The following is a 23,920-nucleotide window of genomic DNA, read 5'->3' as shown; positions in this document are numbered from 1 at the left end:
ATAATAAATAAAAATAACATCTTTTGACCTCATGCGCCAAACAAACCCGATTTATAAAGTTTATGGCTTGATCAACCATATATATATATATATATATATATATATTTGCAAGTTCCTCTCTCCATAGCTATTTTTATTTAAATTTCAGGTTTATTATATTCAAATAAATTAAAAACTTTTAGATTGTATGATACTTTTGAAGTGTTTGTGAATGCCATTAAAGAAACTGTAGCTGGAAATTGCTAGGCGTTCTCCAAAATTGCTCACCAGAGTCATCAGTTGGTGGTCGAGTGGCGAAAGAATGTTGCTCTCTGGGTTCCGGTCGCCAGTTCGAAACGAACTGATGGGAAGGGAGGGGTGCATTTAAGGTGTTGCTCTCTGAACCCTTAGATGTATTCTAAAGACTGCTTTCGGATCTAGGGAGATGTAGGTTGGGTCGAAGGCTCAGGTGAACTTTCCGGTTTCCAAAAAAAAAAAATATTGCTCAGCAGCCCAGACTGCCACGTCAGCAAAAAAATCACACGACCCACGTCACCACATCCACGTAACACCCGAACGACGATATCTCTGCAAACCTCCCCTCTACTTTTCTTCCTTTTCAGTTTTCCCCCAATATTTTGTTTTGTTCAAAATTTAGTCCACCATTTCGCTTTTATTACTAATTAATTAAAAAACTATTGATCTTCTTGTGATTCTCACGCGCTGAGCCACCGTGCGTGTCGATCAAACGAGGATACTATTTTTTTTTCTTTAGTTACGAATCAAATAACGGGAATCGGAACAAGTTATATACAGATTATAATATGGAAAATTTCTAATTTCAATTACAGAAAAAAATGTTTTTTCTCGTAATTAGCCAAATCACAATATTTCAAGTGGGTTGTGAGATGGACACGTGGACACCACGCGTGGAAATCACGCGTGGAATTTCCATTTGCGACAACACGGATTTTAAATATTTTTCCTGTCTAATTGGGTAAACAATAAACATAACGAGAAAAAGATTTCAGAATGCGTAGTTGAAACTCATCGGACATCGGAGAAATCTTCGAAGCGAATCCAGATAAATAGTGAAGTTGAATTCGATTTCAATCGCTAGAGTTCGTTGGGTCGGGTGATTCATCCGAATGGTTAGGTCAGGGAGATTAAGCGTAGATTCGTCGTCGACGTCGAGTCATCGCCGGACGCCGTCGCATACGGTGACGTTGGGCCGTATTCAGCCTCAGGCTCCGACGTATCGTACGGTCTATTGCAACGATCGTGAGGCTAATGCCCCCGTCCGGTTTAAGGTACACCGGAGAAATATTTGGTGAAATGATATCTTGGATTGTTAATTTCCTGGTTTGGTTAACGGAAGATGATTTTGATTCATTGAGGAAATGGGGTTTGGATTTTTGTTTTCTGGGTTTCCTGATAATTTGTCCCGGATTTGGATGAGGGGAATTTCTGTTGTTGGGTTTTGTCGATTTATGACTTTTTTTTTTTTCTGAAGAATGTGTGTTTCTTTCAGGGCAATTCTATATCTACAACAAAGTACAATGTTTTAACCTTTCTTCCCAAAGGACTGTTTGAACAGGTAGGTTTCTGCTGCTCTTCTTATAAAGAAGGAAGATCATTAACTGAGCTTTAGCATATAAAGATGTCTTGAAAAAGGTTTGGCTAAATCTTAGGAGTCAGAATCAGACCCAGGGACATTGTGGGAATCAGTTAAATAGATATTAAACTTAGATCAGTTTGGAACCTTTTACGATCGTGTCATGGGCAGTTAATCTATATAGTAACAGTTGGTTGTAGTCCTACTTTGTCTTCCGTGCATTTATGCTATTTAACGAAAGAATTTCCGGCTTCTGAGAATCTGTGACCCTTTTTATTGGTCTATTAGTTTTGATTTTGAAAGAGAGGTTGGGATATGTTCGAATTCCTGTTGAATGTACCTTTGGTTTTTGACTGATGATAGGAAATTGTATTGCTTCTGATAGATCTTTGGGCCCTAATTGTCTGAGCTTCTGCTGGAATGTTTTGGGCATTGTTGTCTACAATTCGCTTGTGTATGGAGACAAGTGATAAAAGTATAAACTTACGATCAAAATTTTAAATGCAGTGGTGGCTTACATTTATTTTTATTGATGCTTTTCTGTCGAAAATTTTATGTTGTTTTAACAGATCTGAGAAATAATGTGTTTTTTTGACAGTTCAGGCGCATAGCAAATATATACTTTCTTGCCATCTCATGTCTATCAATGACACCGATAAGGTATGTGAACTCTAGGTAGTTTAATAATTTTGAATATATGTGAAAGCTATAGTCTTTAGTTTATGGTTTTGTGATTATGTCATATATTGATTTTAGTTGATCATTCGCCCTTGACGAGTTTTCTTTTCATTGATCTGTTAAATTGGGAAGATCAGCATTATCTCCATTGCCTGCGGTTAGTATTTTTTTGAAAGGTTAATATTGAAGAGGAGTAGTATCCAACCGTGTGTGACTGTCAATATTAATGTCATCGATTCATTGTTACATCATCCTTTTCGCCCATGCCCAATGAAATCTAGAATTGTTATATTCATCAGATGATATGTTTTATTCGTGAAATTATGTTGGCGTGTCATACCAATTTTTGGTGTAAATTGTCTGTGAATCTTCTTAATGCCATCCTATTCCTTGAATGCCTATTGGTCTGATTGGTAATTATGCATGATATAATTAGTTATTATCCTGTCTTGGAATCAGTAAGTCTAAACTGGAGAGAATTTTTGATCTGCAGCCCTGTAAGCCCAATAACCAACGTCGCTCCGCTGTCATTGGTGCTTCTTGTCTCTCTTATTAAAGAGGCGTTTGAAGACTGGGTGAGGCCTGGACTTTCTGTTCATCTTTTCTTTTGCATTGCTGAAATACATAACCTTCTACTGAAGTGGGAATTATTCAAATTACCCAGCTTCTAAATCTTTATGTGAATAATCTGCTGCAGAAACGCTTTCAAAATGATATGGCCATAAATAATAGCTTAGTAGAGGTCTTACAAGATCAAAGTTGGGTATGTATTCCCTGGAGAAAGTTGCAGGCTGGAGATGTTGTCAGGGTGAGTACTTGCTCTTGCAGAGGTCAAATTTTATCTTTGTTTTCACGGCATTCCGTTGGAATGCCTTTTCTGGATTGTATTTGAATTTTGAACTTCAAACCTATAAGTTTATTATATACTTTTTGATGAGTTATGCAGATAAACCAGGATGCTTTTTTTCCAGCTGATATTCTTTTCCTGTCCAGTACAAACCCTGATGGTATCTGCTATGTTGAGGTGCCTCTTCCGAATCGGCCCTTTTGATATCTTTGATACTGCTGAATTAGAATATCGTTCTTAGTTTATTCACCTTTGTTGTGCTTTCACTTTATGAGTGCAGACCGCAAACTTAGATGGAGAAACAAACTTAAAGATCAGAAAAGCACTGGAAAGGACATGGGATTACTTGACGCCAGAAAAAGCCTCTGAATTCAAGGGTTAGCTTTTTCCCCCTATCTGTCCTTAGATGTAAAGAGTTGATTTATATGAAGACTAAACCTCCTTTTTTCGTACAACCTCGGACATACAAATTTAAGATATACCTATGTGGTTCCTAAAAGTCATTTATCATATCGTCCTATGGGAGCCTACCCTGTTATTAGATCAAATGGGGAAATGATGCTGTAATGTGGTCGAGTGGAGAAGGCTTTAAGATATTATCTTGCATATATTTTCTTAGATGGCTCTTGACCTACAAAGTGGCATAGGACATCTTATTTCATAGAGTACTAGATTGGAACTAAATTTGATGTTTTCAGGTAGTATGGTCTATAATTACAATCATAGATTGGGGTATTCTTAGAAAAAGCAAAAGAAAAAAAATACTGACTGCAAGTCTGCACCTGGGTTAGTATGTGATGTTTTTTATACTCTTATCCTGTATTATCTGCCTTGTGTTACTCATCTACACAGCTAACCATCAGCAACACTAAAGGAATTCAGGAGTCTAAGTAGTTCTCTCTCATTTGCTTTAGATGTATTTCTGACTCTCGCAAGGGCCAGAGGTTACAGCTGTATGTTGTATTAGAACAGAAAATATTGGAAAGTAATTTGATTACCATGGGTTAAATTCTTGTACGGTAGTTGATTGGAGGCTGGCATTGTATCATCCCTAATCCAATTTTTTCTGTAAATATATCTAGAAGCATTTTTTTAATATATGGCCTTTGAAGTCAACATAAGTATTTTTCAGCTAGTTAAAGGTTTGCATCATCTCTCTCCAATATTTCTATTTTTACTGCAGGTGAAGTTCAGTGTGAGCAACCAAATAATTCTCTGTACACTTTCACTGGGAACCTTATGGTGCAAAAGCAGACATTACCTCTCACTCCAAATCAGCTTTTATTGCGAGTATGATTGGCTGTTTCTGCCATGCTTCTTTTCTGCTTTATGGTTTTAGCATTTCCTTGTGTGAATTTTCACTGCATTCTGAACTTTCTTCATTCCACAAAGTGCAAGACTTATTTCCTTCTCTAATTTGTTTTTACTCGAGTATTTTCCACTTCATCTTATCTTTTTGTCTCTGTTGAACTTTTCTGCATTCTTTATCTATTTAGCTAAAACCTTTTTCTTTCAGGGATGTAGTCTTAGGAACACAGAATACATTGTTGGGGCTGTAATCTTCACTGGTCATGAGACGAAGGTAAGTTGTGAAGCTTGTTGTAATAGAAATTAGCTCTGCAAACATTTACTGGAACTGGCTAGCAGGATTCATGACTTCCATTCCCTTCTAATCGTGTTTTCTCGTGTCTACTTCCTTGTATTGCTGCAACATACACAATCTGATGCTATCTCATGGTGAATGCAATGCATGTAGGTGATGATGAATACCATGAATCCTCCTTCCAAAAGAAGTACACTGGAAAAGAAGCTTGATAAACTCATTATTACAATCTTCTGTGCCCTTGTCACGATGTGCCTGATTGGAGCTTTAGGCTGGTGGGTTTTCAGTCAATTTGTTGTTTAAATTCTGCTGTTTCTTATTGTTTTTATTTCAATCTAATTCTGCTTCCTGCTTCGATAAAGTTACATACTTTTTTTTTCCTCGTAATTTTGCAGTGCAATTGTGACAGATCGTGAACACTCTTATTTGGGTCTTCATGAAAAGGATTGGGAATACCGTAACGCATTGATGGTAAATAGCCTTGCATTGTTGAAGTTGATTTACTTCATGCTGTATTGCTACTTCTCACTGTACCGCTTCTATTGGTGTTACAGATAGCATTCTTCACCTTTTTCACTCTAGTCACTTTATTCTCATCAATTATACCGATCTCCCTTTATGTTTCTATTGAGGTATGCCGTCCTGGTATCATTGTTTAACGTTATTTATCGTGCATAGTAAGTATGAATGTTTTGAATGGTTCCTAAGTTTCCTTCTCAAATGAATTCAGATGATCAAGTTTATTCAGTGTACTCAGTTTATCAATCAAGATCTGCATATGTATCATTCTGAGACAAATACCCCTGCTTTGGCCAGGACCTCCAATTTAAACGAAGAGCTTGGACAGGTAAACTACTGATCCATGCCCAGCGTTGCCACTTGTATGTTATAGCTGTCGGTATGGTGTTAATAATCAAGGATCATATTTCCATGTTGAGGCACTTTTGTTGCAATCCCACAGCATGAGGTTAAAAATACTATTTTATGCTTGTTTCAGGTGGAATACATATTCTCTGACAAAACTGGGACACTGACAAGAAATTTGATGGAATTCTTTAAATGTTCGATTGGACGAATAAGTTATGGCTCTGGAGTCACTGAAATAGAAAGAGAAATCGCTCAGCGAAATGGCGTAAAAGTTCAAGAGGTATACTTTCTTTTCAGATGGGTATGTCATGCAATTCAGTATAATGCAGGTGATTCTTATGTTGCATTGCAAAAACATTTCTCAGGAGCAAAGGTCGACTGGTGCAATAAGAGAAAGGGGATTTGATTTCGATGATACAAGGCTTATGCGGGGAGCTTGGAGAAACGAACCGGATCCTGATCTTTGCAAGGTATCTTACTTTCATATCTGATAGACTTGACTCACCATCTGTATCAGAATTGCAATATTTGACAAATTGTAAGCTGCAGGAGTCAAAATAAATGATCTTAACTTAATAGTTTTTGTATCTTCGATCGATTAGGAATTTTTTAGATGCCTGGCCATCTGTCACACGGTACTTCCTGAAGGTGACGAGTCCCCTGAGAAGATCGTTTATCAAGCTGCATCCCCAGATGAAGCTGCTTTAGTTACTTCTGCCAAGAATTTTGGATTCTTTTTCTACAGGTAATCTCGTTTACCTTTCAGTTTAGAAAGTAAAGATGAAAATGCAGACAACCTGACAAAGAATCTCTCAGTTAGTCAACTGGCTTCATGAGCATTAGGTTTATTATGGCTTTATATAATTTCTGGCGGTGCAATGATAAATGTTTTCACTGTTTCTTAAGTCTGTTGGATTGTCTGAGACTAGTTTTGGTTTTTTTTTCAGGCGTACTCCAACTATGGTGTATGTTCGCGAGTCTCACGTGGAGAAGATGGGAAAGATCCAAGATGTAGCTTATGAGATTCTGAACGTTCTTGAGTTCAACAGGTGTATATTGCTGTTAAATGTTATTTAAGTTTTATCTTTTTGGCGTGGTTAAGGAAGTTAACGAGATTCTGAACCTTTCATTAACAGTACAAGGAAGCGCCAGTCTGTTGTATGTCGTTTTCCAGATGGGAGGCTTGTGCTCTACTGTAAGGTAATGGTTCTTTAGGTTCCTGGTTGCGACATATATGTCTTCCAGATCAGATACTAACCATTGCTTTGGACAATGTTTAGGGTGCTGATACTGTAATCTTTGAGAGATTGGTTCATGGCATGGATGATGTAAAGAAAGTAACAAGAGAACACTTGGAACAATTTGGAGCTTCTGGCTTGCGTACCCTTTGCTTGGCCTACAAAGATTTAGATCTGGATGCTTATGAAAATTGGAATGAAAAATTCATCCAGGCCAAATCTGCTTTACAAGATCGTGAGAAGAAGTTAGATGAGGTATAATTTTTTATATGCAACTCTTTTGTTTACAAGGCTTTGTGGTTACATACTTGGGAGTAAATGACTAATGAAATTTGCAAAAGTAAAAAGTGACTTGCAAGAGTAATAAAATTTCAGAGTTAGCTATATTCATTGTAGAGCAGTGGTGATGGTTGCATTTCTAAGTATCGATTTTGAGCTGCCGGGCGGGATGTCATTGTTATTAGCTGGATAAAACTAAGAAATCGTGATCCATGCAGGTGGCAGAACTTATTGAGAAGGATCTTATTTTGATCGGATCAACTGCAATAGAAGACAAGCTTCAGGAAGGGGTACCTAGCTGCATCGAGACCTTATCTAGAGCTGGAATTAAGATTTGGGTTCTAACGGGAGACAAGATGGAAACTGCAATTAATATAGCATATGGTGAGTATGTCCCCAAAGACGCCAGCTTTTGCTCTTGAATTTTCTTTCATCCTCTCTCATTTTAATGTCTGGCCATTGTTATTTGTATGCTGCAGCATGCAACTTGATAAATAATGAGATGAAACAGTTTATAGTCAGTTCAGAAACTGATGCAATCAGAGAAGCTGAAGAAAGGGTAAATGCTTTACTCTGAATTTATCTTATTGTAGAACATTATCATGGATATAATCTTGCTAGGTGCTTATACATATCTAAAACTAGGGAGACCAAGTTGAGATCGCACGTGTTATCAAGGAGGAAGTAAAGAAGGAGCTGAAGAAGAGCCTGGAAGAAGCTCAACACTATATGCATACTGTAGCTGGACCGAAAATGGCTCTCATTATTGATGGAAAGTGTTTGATGCATGCACTCGACTCAAGTTTACGTGTAACACTGCTCAATTTAAGCTTGAACTGTTCTTCAGTTGTATGCTGCCGTGTGTCTCCTTTACAGAAGGCGCAGGTACTTTTAGATGACCTTTTTCTCTTCTCGGCCCGGCAAGCAGCCCCCATACACACTTTGTCAATTGTCATATAAATGAGTTCCTTTAGATATCTTGTTTCTAACTGGGGCTTTTGGTACAAACAATTGATCTTCATTATTTATTTTGTCCTGCCTGATCATGGGCCTTGCAGTAGAACGTGTCTCTGTGCTTGGCTGGTTGAAATATAATTCAGAGCTGAGTGACTTGGTTCTATCATATTCTTTGAACTGACTTCTAGATTCTAATATCCATTCATGTTATTTCCTCAGGTGACTAGCTTGGTGAGAAAAGGCGCAAGAAAGATTACTCTTAGTATTGGTGATGGTGCCAATGATGTTAGCATGATTCAAGCTGCTCATGTCGGTGTAGGAATAAGTGGGTTGGAGGGAATGCAAGCTGTGATGGCTAGTGATTTTGCCATTGCTCAGTTTAGATTTCTTACAGATTTGCTTCTTGTCCATGGGCGGTGGTCATATCTTAGAATCTGCAAGGTTGCTTTTCTCTCTTTCACCTCTACATGTTCTCCTTTTCCTTTTTTCTTTTCTTTTTTGTTTTGTTTTCTAGAACTAATGATCTTTTGTATGGCAGGTTGTCATGTATTTCTTCTACAAGAATCTGACCTTCACTTTGACTCAGTTTTGGTTCACATTTCGAACTGGATTTTCTGGCCAAAGGTTCTATGATGATTGGTTCCAGTCATTGTATAACGTCGTATTTACAGCTCTTCCCGTGATTGTTCTCGGGCTCTTTGAGAAGGTACTCTCAGTTTGTCTAATAATACCTTTCTTGCATATTTTAGTTTACAGAAAAAAGAATATACATATTCAGAAAACCTTGATCATTCAAATATTGAATTGTGCTTTTGCTAGGATGTGAGTGCATCACTTTCGAAAAGGTACCCTGAACTCTATAGGGAGGGAATACGTAATTCCTTTTTCAAATGGAGGGTCGTAGCAATATGGGCTGCTTCGGCTGTGTATCAATCTCTGGTATGCTATCTCTTTGTAACCGCGTCGGCTTTCGGTGGTAAGAATTGGTCGGGCCGAGTCTTTGGTCTTTGGGACGTAAGCACGATGGTCTTCACATGTCTGGTGATAGCCGTAAATCTCCGCATTCTTCTGATGAGCAACTCCATTACAAGATGGCACTATATCAGTGTTGGAGGGAGCATTTTGGCATGGCTCGTTTTCGCTTTTGTATATTGCGGAATTATGACACCACGGGATAGGAATGTAAGCTATTTGTTTCCTCTTTTTCCATCGAATACATTTTGATGTATGATCTTTTTCGCCTCGGAATCTGATTTTCATTTCCTTTTCCTTGCAGGATAATGTATACTTCGTCATATATGTCTTGATGAGTACATTCTATTTCTACTTCACTCTGCTTCTTGTTCCTGTTTTTGCTCTTCTTGCAGATTTCATCTTCCAAGGGTAAGTAATCAAATCTTTGATATGGTTTTTGGTTCAAGTTCTGTTGCTCCATCCATGTTTTTGGCATCCAAACCAAGATCTTGATCTACCCTTTAGTTCGACCTAAACGTCACGGATGTAATCCTATCCTTGTCACCTGACCTTTCGACTAAATTCTCGTTTTCTTTTCAGTAGGTCATCGGGTTTTAACCGTTAGCTATAAACACTAAACAGTTTTGAAATGAGTGCAGATCAATGATATGGGAATATCCGTCCTTTTTTTTAATCGATGTAGGGTGGAGAGATGGTTCATCCCGTATGATTATCAAATCGTTCAAGAGATCCACAGGCACGAGATCGACGATAGTAGCAAGGCAGATCAACTGGAGATAGGAAACGAGCTCACTACCGAGGAGGCGAGAAGCTACGCCATATCGCAATTGCCTCGGGAGTTATCAAAGCACACAGGTTTCACGTTCGATTCTCCCGGGTACGAGTCCTTCTTCGCCTCTCAGTTAGGTATTTACGCACCTCAGAAGGCGTGGGACGTGGCTCGGAGAGCCAGCATGAGGTCGAGGCCGAAGATACTAAAGAAGAATTGAGTTTCGAGAAGGGTAACTATAAGGCATTGTTGTACAATTTTTTTTAGGGTTTCAATTCCGTGTACTGTGCAAATTTTTTGGTTAGGCCTTTTTAATTGAAATAGGGTTTAGAACCTGTTTAGGTGTTTTTTTTTGTTATACGTAAGTTTTGGTTCAATGTTTACTTTTTGGCCTTTTTTTTTTTGCCATCTCCATTTTATAATTGATTGTTGGAGAGGCAAAGACAAATATTAGGGAGGCATAATATCAAATATACCTTTGTTTTGCTACATGAATTTCAAACCATACTTTTTTTTAACATATTTTATTTTTACAAATGTTTCCAATAAATGATGATCACATTGGTTATATAATTTTAATATTGTACCTAGTGTAATTAGTGTAACCATCATATAATTTTAACTGTGTGATCAAATAGGTCACAGATCACATGAAAAAAATGGTATGATATGAATTACATGTAGCAAAATAAAGGTATTTTTGATAACAGAAAAACTCCTAAAAATTTTCAAACTTGCAATTCAGTGGAAAACTAATTCCTGGACTTGAAAAATTGAACACGATAATTCTTAAACTTGTTTAAAAGTGTCATAATCATCCTAACAATAATTTTGACCAAAATAATATATTTGTTGAACAATCCTACGTGACGTGTGAATTATCAAGACACATCAGACTTTTAAATTATATATGCAGAACTGGATTTAATAGATACAATTTAACAAAACCGGTTCGTAATAGTAAAAATTTCGATTCACCGGAAGCTTTGGGATAACGACGGAGATCAGAATAATTACCATCACTGTCGGTTCTCGAGTTCTAGATCCAGATCGACGGCGTCTCCGCCGGAACAGGAGCGTTGAAGTAACCGTCATCAGGACTAGATCTCTTTCATCCCAGATTTTCTGGTGAAAACGATATCGTTCACTATTACGAACCGATTTTGTTAAACCATGTCTATTAAATCCAATTCTGCATACATGATATAAAAGTCTGATGTGTATTAATAATTCACGTGCAACATAGGATTGTTCAACACATTATTTTGGTCAAAATTATTGTTAGAATATTTATAACACTTTCAAATAAATTTAGAAATTATCGTATCTAATTTTTGAAGTTTGAAAATAAATAAGAATACTTGTAAATTGAGGAATTAGTTTTCCACCGAATTGCAAGTTTGAGAATTTTTAGGAGTTTTTCTCTTTTGATAGTACCCTATTTAAAGTGCATGAAATTCGGATACCTGAAACTAACATCTTGAAAGATTCGGGTATTCAATCTTTATGTATCCACCATGACTAGTACACATGATTCAATACAAAGAGCTTAGGAAACAAAATGTACAATAGAGCTCTCAGTTGTATCTATAGAGTATAGACCATATTTAAATAAAAAAAAAAAACAAATTTCACAACTTTGTCACACATTTTCATTGACACAACAACGTCCAGTTTTCTTTTTTACAACGAAACACGTGGGAAATTCTCCTATGGTAGGAGAATGTTCAAGTTACCAGTCTTATACCAGAACCCACCTTTGAAGGAAAACAAAAAAACAGGACAAAAGGGGACACATCTAATGATCTACAATGATACAGCAACATCAACAACCAGAAAATCTCTCCACCAAAAAAAAAAAAACAACGAGAGGTCGGAAGAAGGCGATGAATATTTATCACAAAAAATAATCGGGGGTCTTACGTGTGGAATCAGGTTCTACCTGCCGTGGGGCTGGATCGAACTGGAGGAAGTTCTGTTCCATGTTCTCCCCAATCTCTAGAATCGCAGCCATGTTCCCACATCGGTAGCAATAGTTTGGAGCACTGAATACCGTCACCACGTTCTTATCCTGAAAAGCAATAAGAAGAAACATATTTCCAAACAGAGAATAAGCCGAGGCCAACCTAGAAGATTCTGATTCCTACCTGTATGCTAAATATATACCAAGTGTAAGGCTTTATGCAATAATTAGATGCTATACATATATACATACACACACACCTGGCACCAATTGTATCCCTCCATTACGAGTTGATGAGCCCTTGATATCAGACTGAGTCCATTGTTATGATTAAACTGAGTTGCGATGTCTTGTCCGAACGTGTAACCAGCACCACGGGGGGATATTCCCCATCCACAACGATCGTCTGGATCAGACCATAATAGATCACACATCGGTCCTTCGTGTGGAACCTACATTCCCCAACGTCGGATTATAGTTTAGAACACATGTGACGACATGATCTATATTTAGTTCATGATGCAATATTTTTAGAGAACTCTAGAGGTTGTAGTTCTCAACAATCTTATTCTTAAGTTGGTAGTAATTCTCTCTTCCTCTTGCAGGAGCTACAAGATACAGAACAGAATACAACCAATCCTACTGTGCATTTCATTTTAGAAAGTCTATCTCAAGGATCTAAAATAGTAATATCGGCTGGTTAACATCTAGATTTCAACGAGAAGGGAATAGGCAGTCCAATAAACAGCTAAGAACTCTTGAAAGTAGTACGAAAAATAAGGCTTCAAAGTAAACAAGATTGCAGTACCTCCTGTATGCGATCCAAGCTTCGGATATTGTCAAGAGTGTCCAGAGAAGGTGAAAGCCCTCCATGCAAACAGAAAACCTGTAATGGGTAACAGTTGATAAAGTCAAACGCTGAAAGCGAGATGGATATGTGGCTAAAGAACTCGCTGAAGAGGAAAGTTCAAACCTGACTCTCAATTAGGGCCGTAAGAGGTAGATAATCAAAAAGGTCAGTAAAATACTTCCAGACATTTGCATTTCCGTATTTCCTTAAGCATTCATCATAAAAACCATAGCTGAAAAACACAACGTGAAAAACAAACATGAAACAGAATCCGGAAAAGGAAAATGTTTTCTTTGGTGGTGTAAGGAAGTTAAAGGAGAAAAGTACATTTAGTTGATTCAAAAGGAACAAAAAGGATTAGCTTATAGGAAGAAAATCTTACACTTGGGTAATCTGCCGACTCTCATGATTCCCTCGGAGGATCGTAAGTCTATCCCTGTAACGCACCTTCAGTGCCACCAACAGTGTGACTGTCTCTACTGAATAGTACCCACGATCTACATAGATGTAACCAAGATAATGAGAAACTGAGTCCATTCCCTGTCCACTCAAACTTCGAAGTTTGAACTTCAATCATAAAACAAACATAGATCGAAGTTTGAACTTCAATCATGAAACAAACATAGATCGATAAAACAGGTGAAAAACTACCACTACAGATTAGACCCATCGAGATGTTAGAAGTTCAAGAAAAGGCAATCATGAAAGTGATCTTCAGGCCTTCTAAAACAACCTGATAACCGGCATACCACCACAATACTAAAAGCTAATACGTGGAACGCATTCGTGGAAACAAAATCTGATTTATTTTGATAAAAAAAAATAGGATGTCGTAAAATTCTCTACTAATCAAGCCCATTCTGGGCATATAGCAAAGCTGCAAACTTTCCCAAGGAAAATGCTCGATAACAGACACATCAAAGATTATATTTACATCTAAAGCTGTATCAACGCTGCCGTATCACCGTAGGCGTAAACATAAACCACGATACTAAAAGTAACAACATCGGGCAAATCAATCCGGGAAGAGAACGAACGAACACGCCCAGAAATCGAAATCCCTAGGAAAAATAAACGATAGAGAGAGACAGACCGACCTACATAATCTCCCATGAAGAGGTAATTGGTGTCCGGAGCATTCCCGCCGATGCGGAAGAGCTCGATGAGGTCGTAGAACTGACCATGGATGTCGCCGCAGACGGTGACAGGACACTTCACCGGCTGCACATTCCATTCCTCCACCAGAATCGCCCTCGCCTGATCGCAGAGCGTCTTCACCTCCGCCTCCGACAACGGCTTACACTCCATCAGCTGCTCGATCTGACGGTCCAGATCCCCGTTCGCCGACATCTCTCCCCAATCGAACGGTCAACGATCTCTCGACCAAAATCTATACGGCCACGCTAAGGTGTCGGAATCGGAGAGAAAATCAAGGTTTTGGCACTCGATTCGGCTTATTTCTCATCAACGCATCGTCTCTCTCTCCGTCGAGATGTTCTTTCTATGTGGTGTTTGGATGGATGCCGAGAAAATCTTCCTTGGCATTACAATTAGGCTTTATATTTTAGTTCTGAAATTCCGTTTTTTTCTAATTAATATAAATATAAATTTAAAAGTGGGTCCAATAATCTCTTAGCGGACTTTTTCATGGTTGTTTTTTTTTTTATAATTGTCGATTATCTCGTTAAATAAATTTCGGTTTTTAAATATGCAATCTAATCCGAAAATAAATTATATACTCGGATTCATATCGGATACTTGACACGTGTCACGTTTGTTCCGAAACGACGTCGTATGAAGATAAAATTCTATCTCCAACGGCCAAATTTGCTTTGCAAGAGAGAACAAGAGATTCTTCTTCCCTTAGCAAAACTTTTTCACTTCTCTTTATGGAAGCGGGAATCATCCTCCGATTTCGAATCCCATGGAACCCTAATCGTAGATTCTCTCCTCCTTCCCCCAGTCTCCCGGTCTTCATCAGAGCTTCCTCGACATCACAGGTTTCATTCTTTCGTTCTCTCTCTCTCTTTTTTGTTGGATTTTTTTTCCTGAATTTTTGGGGGATTTTCCGTTTCTGGATGAGAGAAGCAGAGCGGTAGCAGTTACAGAGGTCCGAAACCTACGAAGAACTTGGTGGCGGATTTTGTTTCCAGAAACGACGATGGTGTCCGGAGCTTGCCAATCTACGTCGGAGGCGCTTCTCTGTTGGCCGTTCTCTTCAATCGCGCCGTTTCCGGCATCGCTCCCGTCGCCGATGCAAGCAGGTAATGATTCTATCTCCTTTCAGTGTCTGATTTAGCAATTAGAGATCAAAGTCTTTGGAGATGCGACATTATGTATATTGGTTGACTGGTTTGCTGGGACTGAAGTGGTCCGAACGGGCGATTATTATTAGACTTAAGTAAGATCATTTAGTTAGTTAACCAATTAGGGTTATCAAAAATGGGGTTCGAAATTTTGAATTGGGTTTTGTATTAGTTCCGATTTCGGGATGTTCTACTGAATTGGAATGAAAGCTGAACTATGTTTGGTGTGGTTGCTAAAATGAGTTTTCTCTTTTATTCAAAGCAAATTCTGGGTTTGGCTGATTCGGTTGTGAATGAATGCTATTCAAAATGTAACTTCGGTTTGGTTTTTTTTATAATCTGGAAGTTCACCAGGCTTTTAAGGCGACTACATCTCACAGAGGAACGAGAAAGCTCATGTGAATGGATCTAGACTCGAACCCGGGTTGGGAAGGAGCTTTGCTCCCTTTCTCACTGGTTGAGTGACTTGAGTCACCCAATCTTGGGTCGGTTTGGTTATTTTGAGTTTAGCTAATTTGGTTTTCAAAGAACGATATCCTAAATGTAACTTCAGTTGGGTTTTATCCACTCATCCTCTCTAATTTAGAGCTTCATCTGGGTGCATTGGATTCGAGAATTGGATAGATCAGGCTCTTTATATCTGTAATACTCGAACCTATATGATTGTGCAAATACAATGTGATTGATTCTTTTATTTGTATCTTGCTTTACGTGTGGATGATTTCAGGAAAACATGTTAAGATTTCATGTCTTACTGATATGAAAATTTCGTGGTGGTTCAGAAAGCTTTGCTGATTTTCATTTACTTGGTAGTTCGCAGTCAAGAGCAGATCTATTGGCGCTTGGCTTGGCTGTGACCAATATATTGACTGGTCTTGTTTGGTTATCGATCCGGCCAAAGACTATAACACCCGTAAGGCTTTCATATTATCGCTTTCTTCTCATAAACTATTCCACAGGCTTACTTATATGTACTAGCTGACACTGGAATGGCCATTTTGTTCATTTATGTGATGTTTGGTTTCAGGTACAGCCTCAAGGTGTGGAGTGCGAAGTGGTAAATTCTGATCTTCCTGCACCTATCGTCTCTGAGTTCATATGGTAAGTTTCAGTTTCGTCCTCTTGTGATTTCGAGAATTGAATCTCCAATGTACGGCTACTAAGATCTCTAGTTAAAGTTTTGTACAAGAATGTTTTTCCTTCCGTGTAGTGTTATATCATCTAACCTGAGTTTCAGAGCTTATACATATTAGACATTAATCTGGTTATGCCTTTTGCACATTCTCAGGGCTTGGGATTCTCTTTCGACTTCGACATGTTGCAGGTCTCTAGTTATCATCTACGACGGAATTTGCCTTCTTCAGATCGGAATGGCTGCTGAATCCCCGGAAGATAGGAGACTGGTCACTGTAAATACTGACAAATTGATGAAAGGATCGGTTTACAAAGGCGTAATGAAATCTGGAGCTCGTAAGTTAATAAACAATCACGTTAGCTGATTTCGTACTGTTTCTCTTGCGAAATGCATTGGCTAAGAATCAGAACTATCGGTACCTGTACTGACAGAGAACTACTTGGCCAATCTCTCTCTGTATCCCGGGAGATCCGAGCTGCCATTTCTGCCCTCGAATACACAGGTCGGAAGAGGAAAAAGAGAACAATTTCTATACATTTTAGACCGACGAAATGAAGAATTATAACCAAATGGATGTTATGTTTTCTCTGATAGGCAGTGATTCTGCAGCCTCTCGGGGATAAAGGAATTGCGGTCATTGGCGGAAACACGGTCAGAGGCTTCACTTCTTCGGACCAGGTTGGTGGTTTTTATTGCTTCTTGCCTGTCCATCGAACATATTTTTTGCAGTTTTTTTTAGCTTTATGAGGGGTCAGGCATCCAAGCTTCGGGTATCCACGAGATATGTGCGTGAGGTCAAGTGCGAGGAGGAGTCAAGGACGATGTAAGAGGGGGAGAGAGAGAAGATATATCTATTATCTGGGAACGAGTGATGAGACACGGTAAGGACAAGCGCGAACTGGCGGCGAGGCAAGGCGAAATCGCCTCTGCTCGCAGCCTCCCTCAAACTCAAAACCCTAATTGCCCCTCGCCTCGCCCAGTTGCCGTCACTCACTCCACCTCCCTGGCCGATTCGGCCTCTCCCTCCTCTTCCCCTCGGCTTGGGTTACCGTTGGTGGGCTAGTACCTGAGATTTTGGATGCCTGACTCGCGGATCCACCCCTATCTAGAATGTTGGAGGATCAACATATGCTTGATGAAGTTGCTCTGTTTTATGTTTCACCAGGCATGGATTTCATCCATTGGGGAGAAGCTAGATGCCACACTCGGAAGAGTGAATCTCCCGAGATATCTCTGAGAAGCAAATTGAAATGAACGACAGAGGGATTATAGGACTAAAGAGGTTTGAGATATGTACAATTGAGTTTTTCAGAATAATATTTTACATAAAACAAATGTAAATCGTTTTGGAAATCTCAAGCTAATGCAGACTGCACAGAACCCTGAATCCTAACGAGCTTAAACTTGAAATGTGAAAACTTACTAGAGGGCTGAGTTAAGTTGAGTTTGAGCCTGTCGACTTTTGAAACTTTGTTAGGCTTTGCAGGTTCGGCATTGATGAAGAAGGAAGCCGGCTTTCTGATTTTTTTTTGTACCTCGAGAGCTTGGAGAATCCAAGGATTCTATGCCCCGGTTTCCTTTGTGGTCTCTCTTCGCGTTTTCAGGCACGAAACTGTAAGATTGCGGGATATTACATCGAGGGCTGTTTCTAGACTACGCACTCGTGATTCTAGGGACTGCATTTCGCTCTGTGAGCTCCCGGCAAATCTCTGGATTCAAAGTGCAAAAGAAAGATTCAAAGGTCAGCACTCTTGGTTCTATACACAAGGAAGGTATGATTGCCATGTGATCATGTTCTCAGAAGCTAACCTGGAGGAGATCTAACATATTGGACTGTTGTTTCTCAATCTGAGCAATTTGGATTTGTATCTGAGACAATTCTTCCTTCACCTCCCCGGTCCTCACTGTATCGGTTTCAGGGTTTTCCTCATCGTTGCATGGGACAATCCGGGATGCAAATCTCGAATCGATGCATCCCTGTGTCTTATCAAAGAGCTTGCGTCTAACTCTCAGCTTAGGATGATGCTTCTCATTTGGATCCGGGGCTTCTTGGTCGAGATTATCGATGTCCTGGTCTTGCAGAGTATCCGAAACTGAGCTTGATGGTGTGTTTGGAAGCCTATGTTTGGTCTTCAAGGAATGGTAGCCACTAGAGACTGCAGAAACACATACATCCGCTGTCAATAAGTCTCCATGAAATGAAGACTGTGATCTGATTGAAGAAAACATATGTTAGGGTTTTACCGTTGGATGATTTTGGCTGAGATGGTGATACTGAGACCTCTTCGACATCGCCTTGAACTCGTCTCCATATTTCCAATGTACGATTCATCGTCTCTCTAACGAGTTTTACCTGCGGAAACAAGAACTGATCAGAGATCAGACAGAAAGTAGGAGACTAATGTCTATACTCTTCCGGTCCATTTTCTGTCGCTTTCTTGACAGCCAAACAACCCCCGAGAAAACCAATCAACCGATTCAGACATTTCAAATGTCACCAAAAAATTTGTAAAAAGATTCACCTTATCGAATCTCCTGCTCTCAAGTACAGCCAAACAGGCCTCTTTGTACACCGGAGCTAAGTCCTCCTCCACTGTGGCTAGTGCCTCGGCCGCTGCTTTTCTCGCGCGCCAATCCTCGTTGCTCAGAAACTCCGTCACGCACGGGACCAACCAATCAGTCACACCCTTGCATCCGCCGCCGCCGGCGACCATCACGCCTCTGATGGCTCCCAATAGCTCCGGCTTAGCCTTGAAGCCCTCGGATTTCAGCAGCTTCGCCATCTTAGGCAGTGTTCTCGTCAGCTGCTCCATGTCGGGCTCAGCCGCGGCGTCCACCACTGCCGCGAGGCACATAGCGGCACCGGTCTGCGCGTTGGGATCTCGATCGTGGAGGAGCTTCTCAATAATCGGCCCGGAGAGGAGAGAGAACGGCGTCGCTGTGATGCTGCTCGACATGTCGGCAACCGCGGCGGCGCAGGCGGCTCGGACGGCTGACTCGGGGTCGCGGAGGCGGCTGAGAACGGTGGACACCATCTTGGAGAGGTGAGGAGCGAGGCAATCGCCCATGGGAACGAGAGAGAAGCGAGAGGAGCGAGACGCAGTGCTTTCTCACCGGAAGTCTCGCCGACGTGTCAGTGTTGTGGAGACAGCTGATGAACGGAGAGAAATTCTCCGGCGAGAGGCCGCGAGCTATTGAATCGAGCTCGGCGGCGGCGAGAGCGAGAGTGTCACGGTCGGCGAGCCTGTTGAGGCATGCAATCACGCGCTGCTTGAGCTCGTGACCCATCGCCGGCGACGGAGACGGAGGAGAACGGTGTCGAAGAGAAGGCATGAATCAGAAACCCTAGAGATGGTTTCGGAGAAGGTTTATTCCTACAATGGGGGGAGAGAGAGAGAGAAGAAAGCTTTATATACATAAAGCGTTAGATTTGGCGGCAGAAAGAGGAAAAGGAAATTAGCCGTAGGGTCTGGTTTGACGAAGAAGAAGAAGAAGAAGAAGAAGACCGTGTTTTTTGTTTTTTTTAATTTTTTTTTAATTGCCTTATAAATTAGAGGAAATTTGCTAGATTATAAATTATGAGAAAAAGGAAACGAATTTGTTTGGTTTTAAATAAATATTTAATATATTAGAGATAGTTCCAAAACTACACATTGAAAAGCAAAAAAGGTAGATCGTATGGGGGGAATTGCAAAAATAACCTCAATTATCGATTTGACTTCAAGGGATAACCCTGACTTTTTTAAAAAAAAAGACAATATCATCGCATAACCTTATAATTGTATCTTTCCAAAAATACCCTTTGTTTTTAATTTATTATTAAATTAAAAAAATATATATTATAAATCTTTTTTCTCTCTCTTCTCTCTCTCCTCTCTCACCTCTGTCGAATTACCGTTCTTCTATGGTTTGGAGGCTTCATCTCCATTTCTTTTTCAGCTAATTTATTGTGTAAAAATAACATTAAGTTTGAGCATTTCATCGATTAAACACTGATCTGAATAAATCTGAATAAAGGAAAGTATTGTTTATAAATTTCGTTATTAAATTTGAGCATTTGTAAGTATTTTTGCTTTGTTGTTTTCTCATCTTTATATTTGATCCATATGAATATGGGTTGAATAAAAAATGATATATTTATCAGAAATACCACGATTCAAGTTATTTAAACTGGTCGAAATCATTAAATTTGTGAAATTCATCAAAACGGAAGAATTCAGGAAACTGGTCATACATACGTATCGGAATGGTCAGACTGGTCATACTCCTAACTGGTCATAATTCTCAAACTCGTCAAACTGGTCATACTTGCAAAACTGATCATAAATTAAATCTAAACGATTCGAAAAGTTGTATAGGGGTTATAAGAATACTTTTGCATCGTTTTGGAGTTCTAATTTCACGTGAAAAAAAAAATCTCTCAACATAAGCCAATTGTACTCAATGTGTTACATAAACACTACTATTACTTTATGTCTTCTTTGGAAGGAGTTATATTGACAAACAAAAAATGTGTTCAATCCATATTGGTACGACCGATTTGAACTTGAAATATCTAAACGATTCGAAAAGTTGTATAGGGGTTATAAGAATACTTTTGCATCGTTTTGGAGTTCTAATTTCATGTGGAAAAAAAAATCTCTCAACATAAGCCAATTATACCCAATGTGTTACATAAACACTACTATTACTTTATGTCTTCTTTGGAAGGAGTTATATTGACAAACAAAAAATGTGTTCAATCCATATTGCTACGACCGATTTGAACTTGAAATATTTGTGATATGATGTGATTATTACAATGTTAACACTTTTAAAACGATGAATTATGCAATTTCGAACAAGTCTGACCGTCTAACCAAGGTATGACTGTATGACCGTATGACCGTCTGACCGTTTGGGTACGGAAAAAAATGCTTAAATTACATCTAAACGATTCAAAAAGTTGTATAGGGGTTATAAGATTATTTTGCATCGTTTTGGAGTTCTAATTTCATGTGGAAAAAAAAATCTCTCAACATAAGCCAATTGTACCCAATGTGTTACATAAACACTACTATTACTTTATGTCTTCTTTGGAAGGAGTTATATTGACAAACAAAAAATGTGTTCAATCCATATTGGTACGACCGATTTGAACTTGAAATATTTGTGATATGATGTGATTATTACAATGTTAACACTTTTAAAATGATGAATTATGCAATTTCGAACAAGTCTGGCCGTCTGACCAAGGTATGACTGTATGACCGTATGACCGTCTCACCATTCGGGTACGAAAAAAAAGACCTAAATTAAATTCAAACGATTAGAAAAGTTGTATAAGGGTCACAAGAATACTTTTTTATCGTTTTGGAGTTCTAATTTCACGTAGAAAAAAAAATCTCTCGACATAAGTCAATTGTACTCAATGTGTTATATAAACACTACTATTCCCTTTCTGGAAGGAATGAAAGAGTTACATTGACAAACAAAAAATGTACTCAATCCATATTGATACTACCGATTTGAACTTGAAATATTTGTGATATGATGTGATTATTACAATGTTAACACTTTTAAAATGATGAATTATGCAATTTCGAACAAGTCTGACCGTCTGACCATTCGGGTACGAAAAAAAGACCTAAATTAAATTCACAATGTTAACACTTTTAAAATGATGAATTATGCAATTTCGAACAAGTCTGACCGTCTGACCATTCGGGTACGAAAAAAAGACCTAAATTAAATTCACACGATTAGAAAAGTTGTATAAGGGTCACAAGAATACTTTTTTATCGTTTTGGAGTTCTAATTTCACGTGGAAAAAAAAATCTCTCGACATAAGTCAATTGTACTCAATGTGTTACATAAACACTACTATTACTTTAGGTCTTCTTTGGAAAGAGTTACATTGACAAACAAAAAATGTACTCAATCTATATTGGTACGATCGATTTGAACTTGAAATATTTGTGATATGATGTGATTATTACAATGTTAACACTTTTAAAATGATGAATTATGCAATTTCGAACAAGTCTGACCGTCTGACCAAGGTATGACTGTATGACCGTATGACCGTCTGACCATTCGGGTACGAAAAAAAAGACCTAAATTAAATTCAAACGATTAGAAAAGTTGTATAAGGGTCACAAGAATATTTTTTTCTCGTTTTGGAGTTCTAATTTCATGTGGAAAAAAAAAATCTACCAACATAAGTCAATTGTATCCAATGTGTTACACAAACACTACTAGTGGTTTAGGTCTTCTTTGAAAAGAGTTACTTTGACATCCAAAAAAGATGTTCAATCCATATTGTTGCGACCGATTTCAACTAGAGAAATCGGTCATACGATATGATTATTACGATGTTAACACTTTTCAACCGATGAATCTTGCAATTTCAAACAAGTCTGACCGTTTGACCAAGGTATGACCGTATGACCGTCTGACCATTTGGGTACGAAAAAAATGCCTAAATTAAATTTAAACGATTCAAAAAGTTGTATAGAGGTTATAAGATTACTTTTGCATCGTTTTGGAGTTCTAATTTCACGTGGAAAAAAAATCTCTCGACATAAATCAATTGTACTCAATTTGTTACGTAAACACTACTATTATTTTAGGTCTTCTTTAGAAGGAGATACATTGACAAACAAAAAATGTAATCAATCCATATTGGTACGAGTTGTTGATGACATCGTTGTTCTTGACACCATAAACAAAATCAGATCGGTTTGACCGATGTGACATTTCAATAGCCAAAATTTCTTTGAGGATTTTCATCAAACACTTTCCATGCATTCTCAAATTCTTCAACTTTGTTGTATCGGATCTCGTTCTAGAGGAGAAGTTTGACGAATGTAAGCTTAAATGATATTGTTCCTTCGAATCGAATCGAAGTGAAACTCTAATAAGCCAAAGTGTGTTTGGTATGAACATTTTTACACGAAAAATAAAGGTCTAAATTAAGTTTAAACGATTCAAAAAGTTGTATAAGGATTACAAAAATACATTTCATCGTTTTGGTGATCTAATTCCATGTATAAAAAAATCTCTTAACATAAGTCATATTCACTCAAAGTGTGACCGACTGACTAAATTGTGAACGTCTAACCAAAATCTAATCGGTATGACCAAAGTCTGACCGATATTACCAGTATGACGTTTTAAGAGCCAAAATTTCTCTTAGGATTTTTATCGAACACTTTTCATGCATTCTCAAATTCTTCAACTTTGAAATGTCAGATCTCGTCATAGTAGAGAAATATGTCGAGTATAAGACGAAAATTGAAAAAATTTGTTGTTAGAATCGCCAACGAAATCTCTTTGGAGAGAAAAAGAAAAAAATGCGTTTTGAATTTTTTTAAAAAAAGTGAGAGAGTAAATTTTCCGAATGTTTTTTTTTTCATTATATAAAGAGTTGCCACGTATTCAATTTTTTAAGGGCAAACTAGTCTTTTCATCATTTTAGCTTTTTTTTTTGAAAACCTAAACCTAGAGGGTCATCCCTTTAAGTCAAGATAAACATTTGAGGTTATTTTTGCAATTTTGCCGATCGTATGAGGTAAGGAATCATGGATTGAGTATATAATGCACATTCTCTCTTTTCTTCTGATTTATTTCCACATATTTCTCATATCATAATAAAATGAATAATAGTTCTCTATCAAAAGTGGATATTATACCAATAATAAATTGGATGCTCCAACAACATGGTAAGTAACAATCCAATGCCCAATATATGTCTTTTATATATATAACATGTCATGTCATGTCATGTCATATTTCCGCATATGCATATAAACTTACATGTAACGGGATTTTACTTAATCATGCAATATATCGTTGTATAAAGTATAAACTAAACTTAC

The 23,920-nt window shown here is 38.3% G+C and overlaps 4 protein-coding genes across 12 annotated transcripts; 2 read left to right on the top strand and 2 right to left on the bottom strand.

Annotated features, from left to right (window-relative positions):
* The first annotated feature begins 1,002 nt into the window (after nucleotides 1-1,002).
* LOC104819727 (phospholipid-transporting ATPase 3) lies at nucleotides 1,003-10,302 on the top strand. Of its 3 annotated transcripts, none has more exons than XM_010549936.1 (27): nucleotides 1,003-1,289; nucleotides 1,511-1,576; nucleotides 2,193-2,254; nucleotides 2,766-2,847; nucleotides 2,970-3,080; nucleotides 3,219-3,296; nucleotides 3,400-3,496; nucleotides 4,303-4,409; nucleotides 4,636-4,701; nucleotides 4,876-4,997; nucleotides 5,118-5,193; nucleotides 5,277-5,354; nucleotides 5,453-5,569; nucleotides 5,720-5,869; nucleotides 5,955-6,059; nucleotides 6,192-6,334; nucleotides 6,537-6,638; nucleotides 6,726-6,789; nucleotides 6,870-7,082; nucleotides 7,325-7,490; nucleotides 7,586-7,665; nucleotides 7,752-7,991; nucleotides 8,283-8,504; nucleotides 8,602-8,769; nucleotides 8,883-9,245; nucleotides 9,340-9,446; nucleotides 9,721-10,302. In XM_010549936.1, exons 1-27 carry the CDS (start codon nucleotides 1,128-1,130, stop codon nucleotides 10,025-10,027), a joined length of 3,654 nt encoding a protein of 1,217 aa, XP_010548238.1. In that variant the 5' UTR covers nucleotides 1,003-1,127; the 3' UTR covers nucleotides 10,028-10,302. The 3 variants fall into 3 exon arrangements, with proteins under 3 accessions (XP_010548238.1, XP_010548246.1, XP_010548256.1); XM_010549944.1 differs by lacking the exon at nucleotides 1,003-1,289 and adding an exon at nucleotides 1,980-2,069 and having other exon boundaries at nucleotides 1,528-1,576; XM_010549954.2 differs by lacking the exon at nucleotides 1,003-1,289 and having other exon boundaries at nucleotides 1,534-1,576; nucleotides 2,198-2,254.
* Nucleotides 10,303-11,434: 1,132 nt separating this feature from the next.
* LOC104819719 (serine/threonine-protein phosphatase PP2A-2 catalytic subunit) lies at nucleotides 11,435-14,158 on the bottom strand. Of its 2 annotated transcripts, none has more exons than XM_010549913.1 (6): nucleotides 13,718-14,158; nucleotides 13,003-13,117; nucleotides 12,744-12,852; nucleotides 12,579-12,656; nucleotides 12,031-12,222; nucleotides 11,435-11,878 (listed from the first exon to the last, which is right to left on the bottom strand). In XM_010549913.1, the coding sequence occupies exons 1-6, from the start codon at nucleotides 13,968-13,970 to the stop codon at nucleotides 11,705-11,707; spliced, it is 921 nt and encodes a 306-aa protein (XP_010548215.1). In that variant the 5' UTR covers nucleotides 13,971-14,158; the 3' UTR covers nucleotides 11,435-11,704. The 2 variants fall into 2 exon arrangements, with proteins under 2 accessions (XP_010548215.1, XP_010548225.1); XM_010549923.2 differs by having other exon boundaries at nucleotides 13,722-13,947.
* A 297-nt stretch (nucleotides 14,159-14,455) lies between these two features.
* LOC104819679 (protein COFACTOR ASSEMBLY OF COMPLEX C SUBUNIT B CCB4, chloroplastic) lies at nucleotides 14,456-17,640 on the top strand. Of its 6 annotated transcripts, none has more exons than XM_010549854.2 (9): nucleotides 14,457-14,620; nucleotides 14,709-14,884; nucleotides 15,740-15,839; nucleotides 15,954-16,027; nucleotides 16,215-16,396; nucleotides 16,493-16,563; nucleotides 16,656-16,739; nucleotides 17,227-17,343; nucleotides 17,548-17,640. In XM_010549854.2, the coding sequence occupies exons 1-8, from the start codon at nucleotides 14,510-14,512 to the stop codon at nucleotides 17,296-17,298; spliced, it is 870 nt and encodes a 289-aa protein (XP_010548156.1). In that variant the 5' UTR covers nucleotides 14,457-14,509; the 3' UTR covers nucleotides 17,299-17,343; nucleotides 17,548-17,640. The 6 variants fall into 6 exon arrangements, with proteins under 6 accessions (XP_010548182.1, XP_010548192.1, XP_010548156.1 ...); XM_010549862.2 differs by having other exon boundaries at nucleotides 17,539-17,631; XM_010549880.2 differs by lacking the exon at nucleotides 17,548-17,640 and having other exon boundaries at nucleotides 14,456-14,620; nucleotides 16,251-16,396; nucleotides 17,227-17,454.
* LOC104819710 (microtubule-associated protein TORTIFOLIA1) lies at nucleotides 17,603-19,672 on the bottom strand. The gene is given in 5 exon segments (XM_010549901.2): nucleotides 17,603-17,770; nucleotides 17,871-18,217; nucleotides 18,306-18,414; nucleotides 18,584-19,126; nucleotides 19,128-19,672. Coding segments are annotated over 5 exon segments (1,413 nt in total). The 5' UTR covers nucleotides 19,395-19,672; the 3' UTR covers nucleotides 17,603-17,623.
* Nucleotides 19,673-23,920: the final 4,248 nt, after the last annotated feature.

Source organism: Tarenaya hassleriana, unplaced genomic scaffold (assembly GCF_000463585.1).
Source record: "Tarenaya hassleriana unplaced genomic scaffold, ASM46358v1 Cleome1, whole genome shotgun sequence".
NCBI classification, from domain to species: domain Eukaryota; kingdom Viridiplantae; phylum Streptophyta; class Magnoliopsida; order Brassicales; family Cleomaceae; genus Tarenaya; species Tarenaya hassleriana.
Note: the sequence above shows the minus strand (reverse complement) of the source record. Positions and strands in the feature narration are given on the sequence as shown.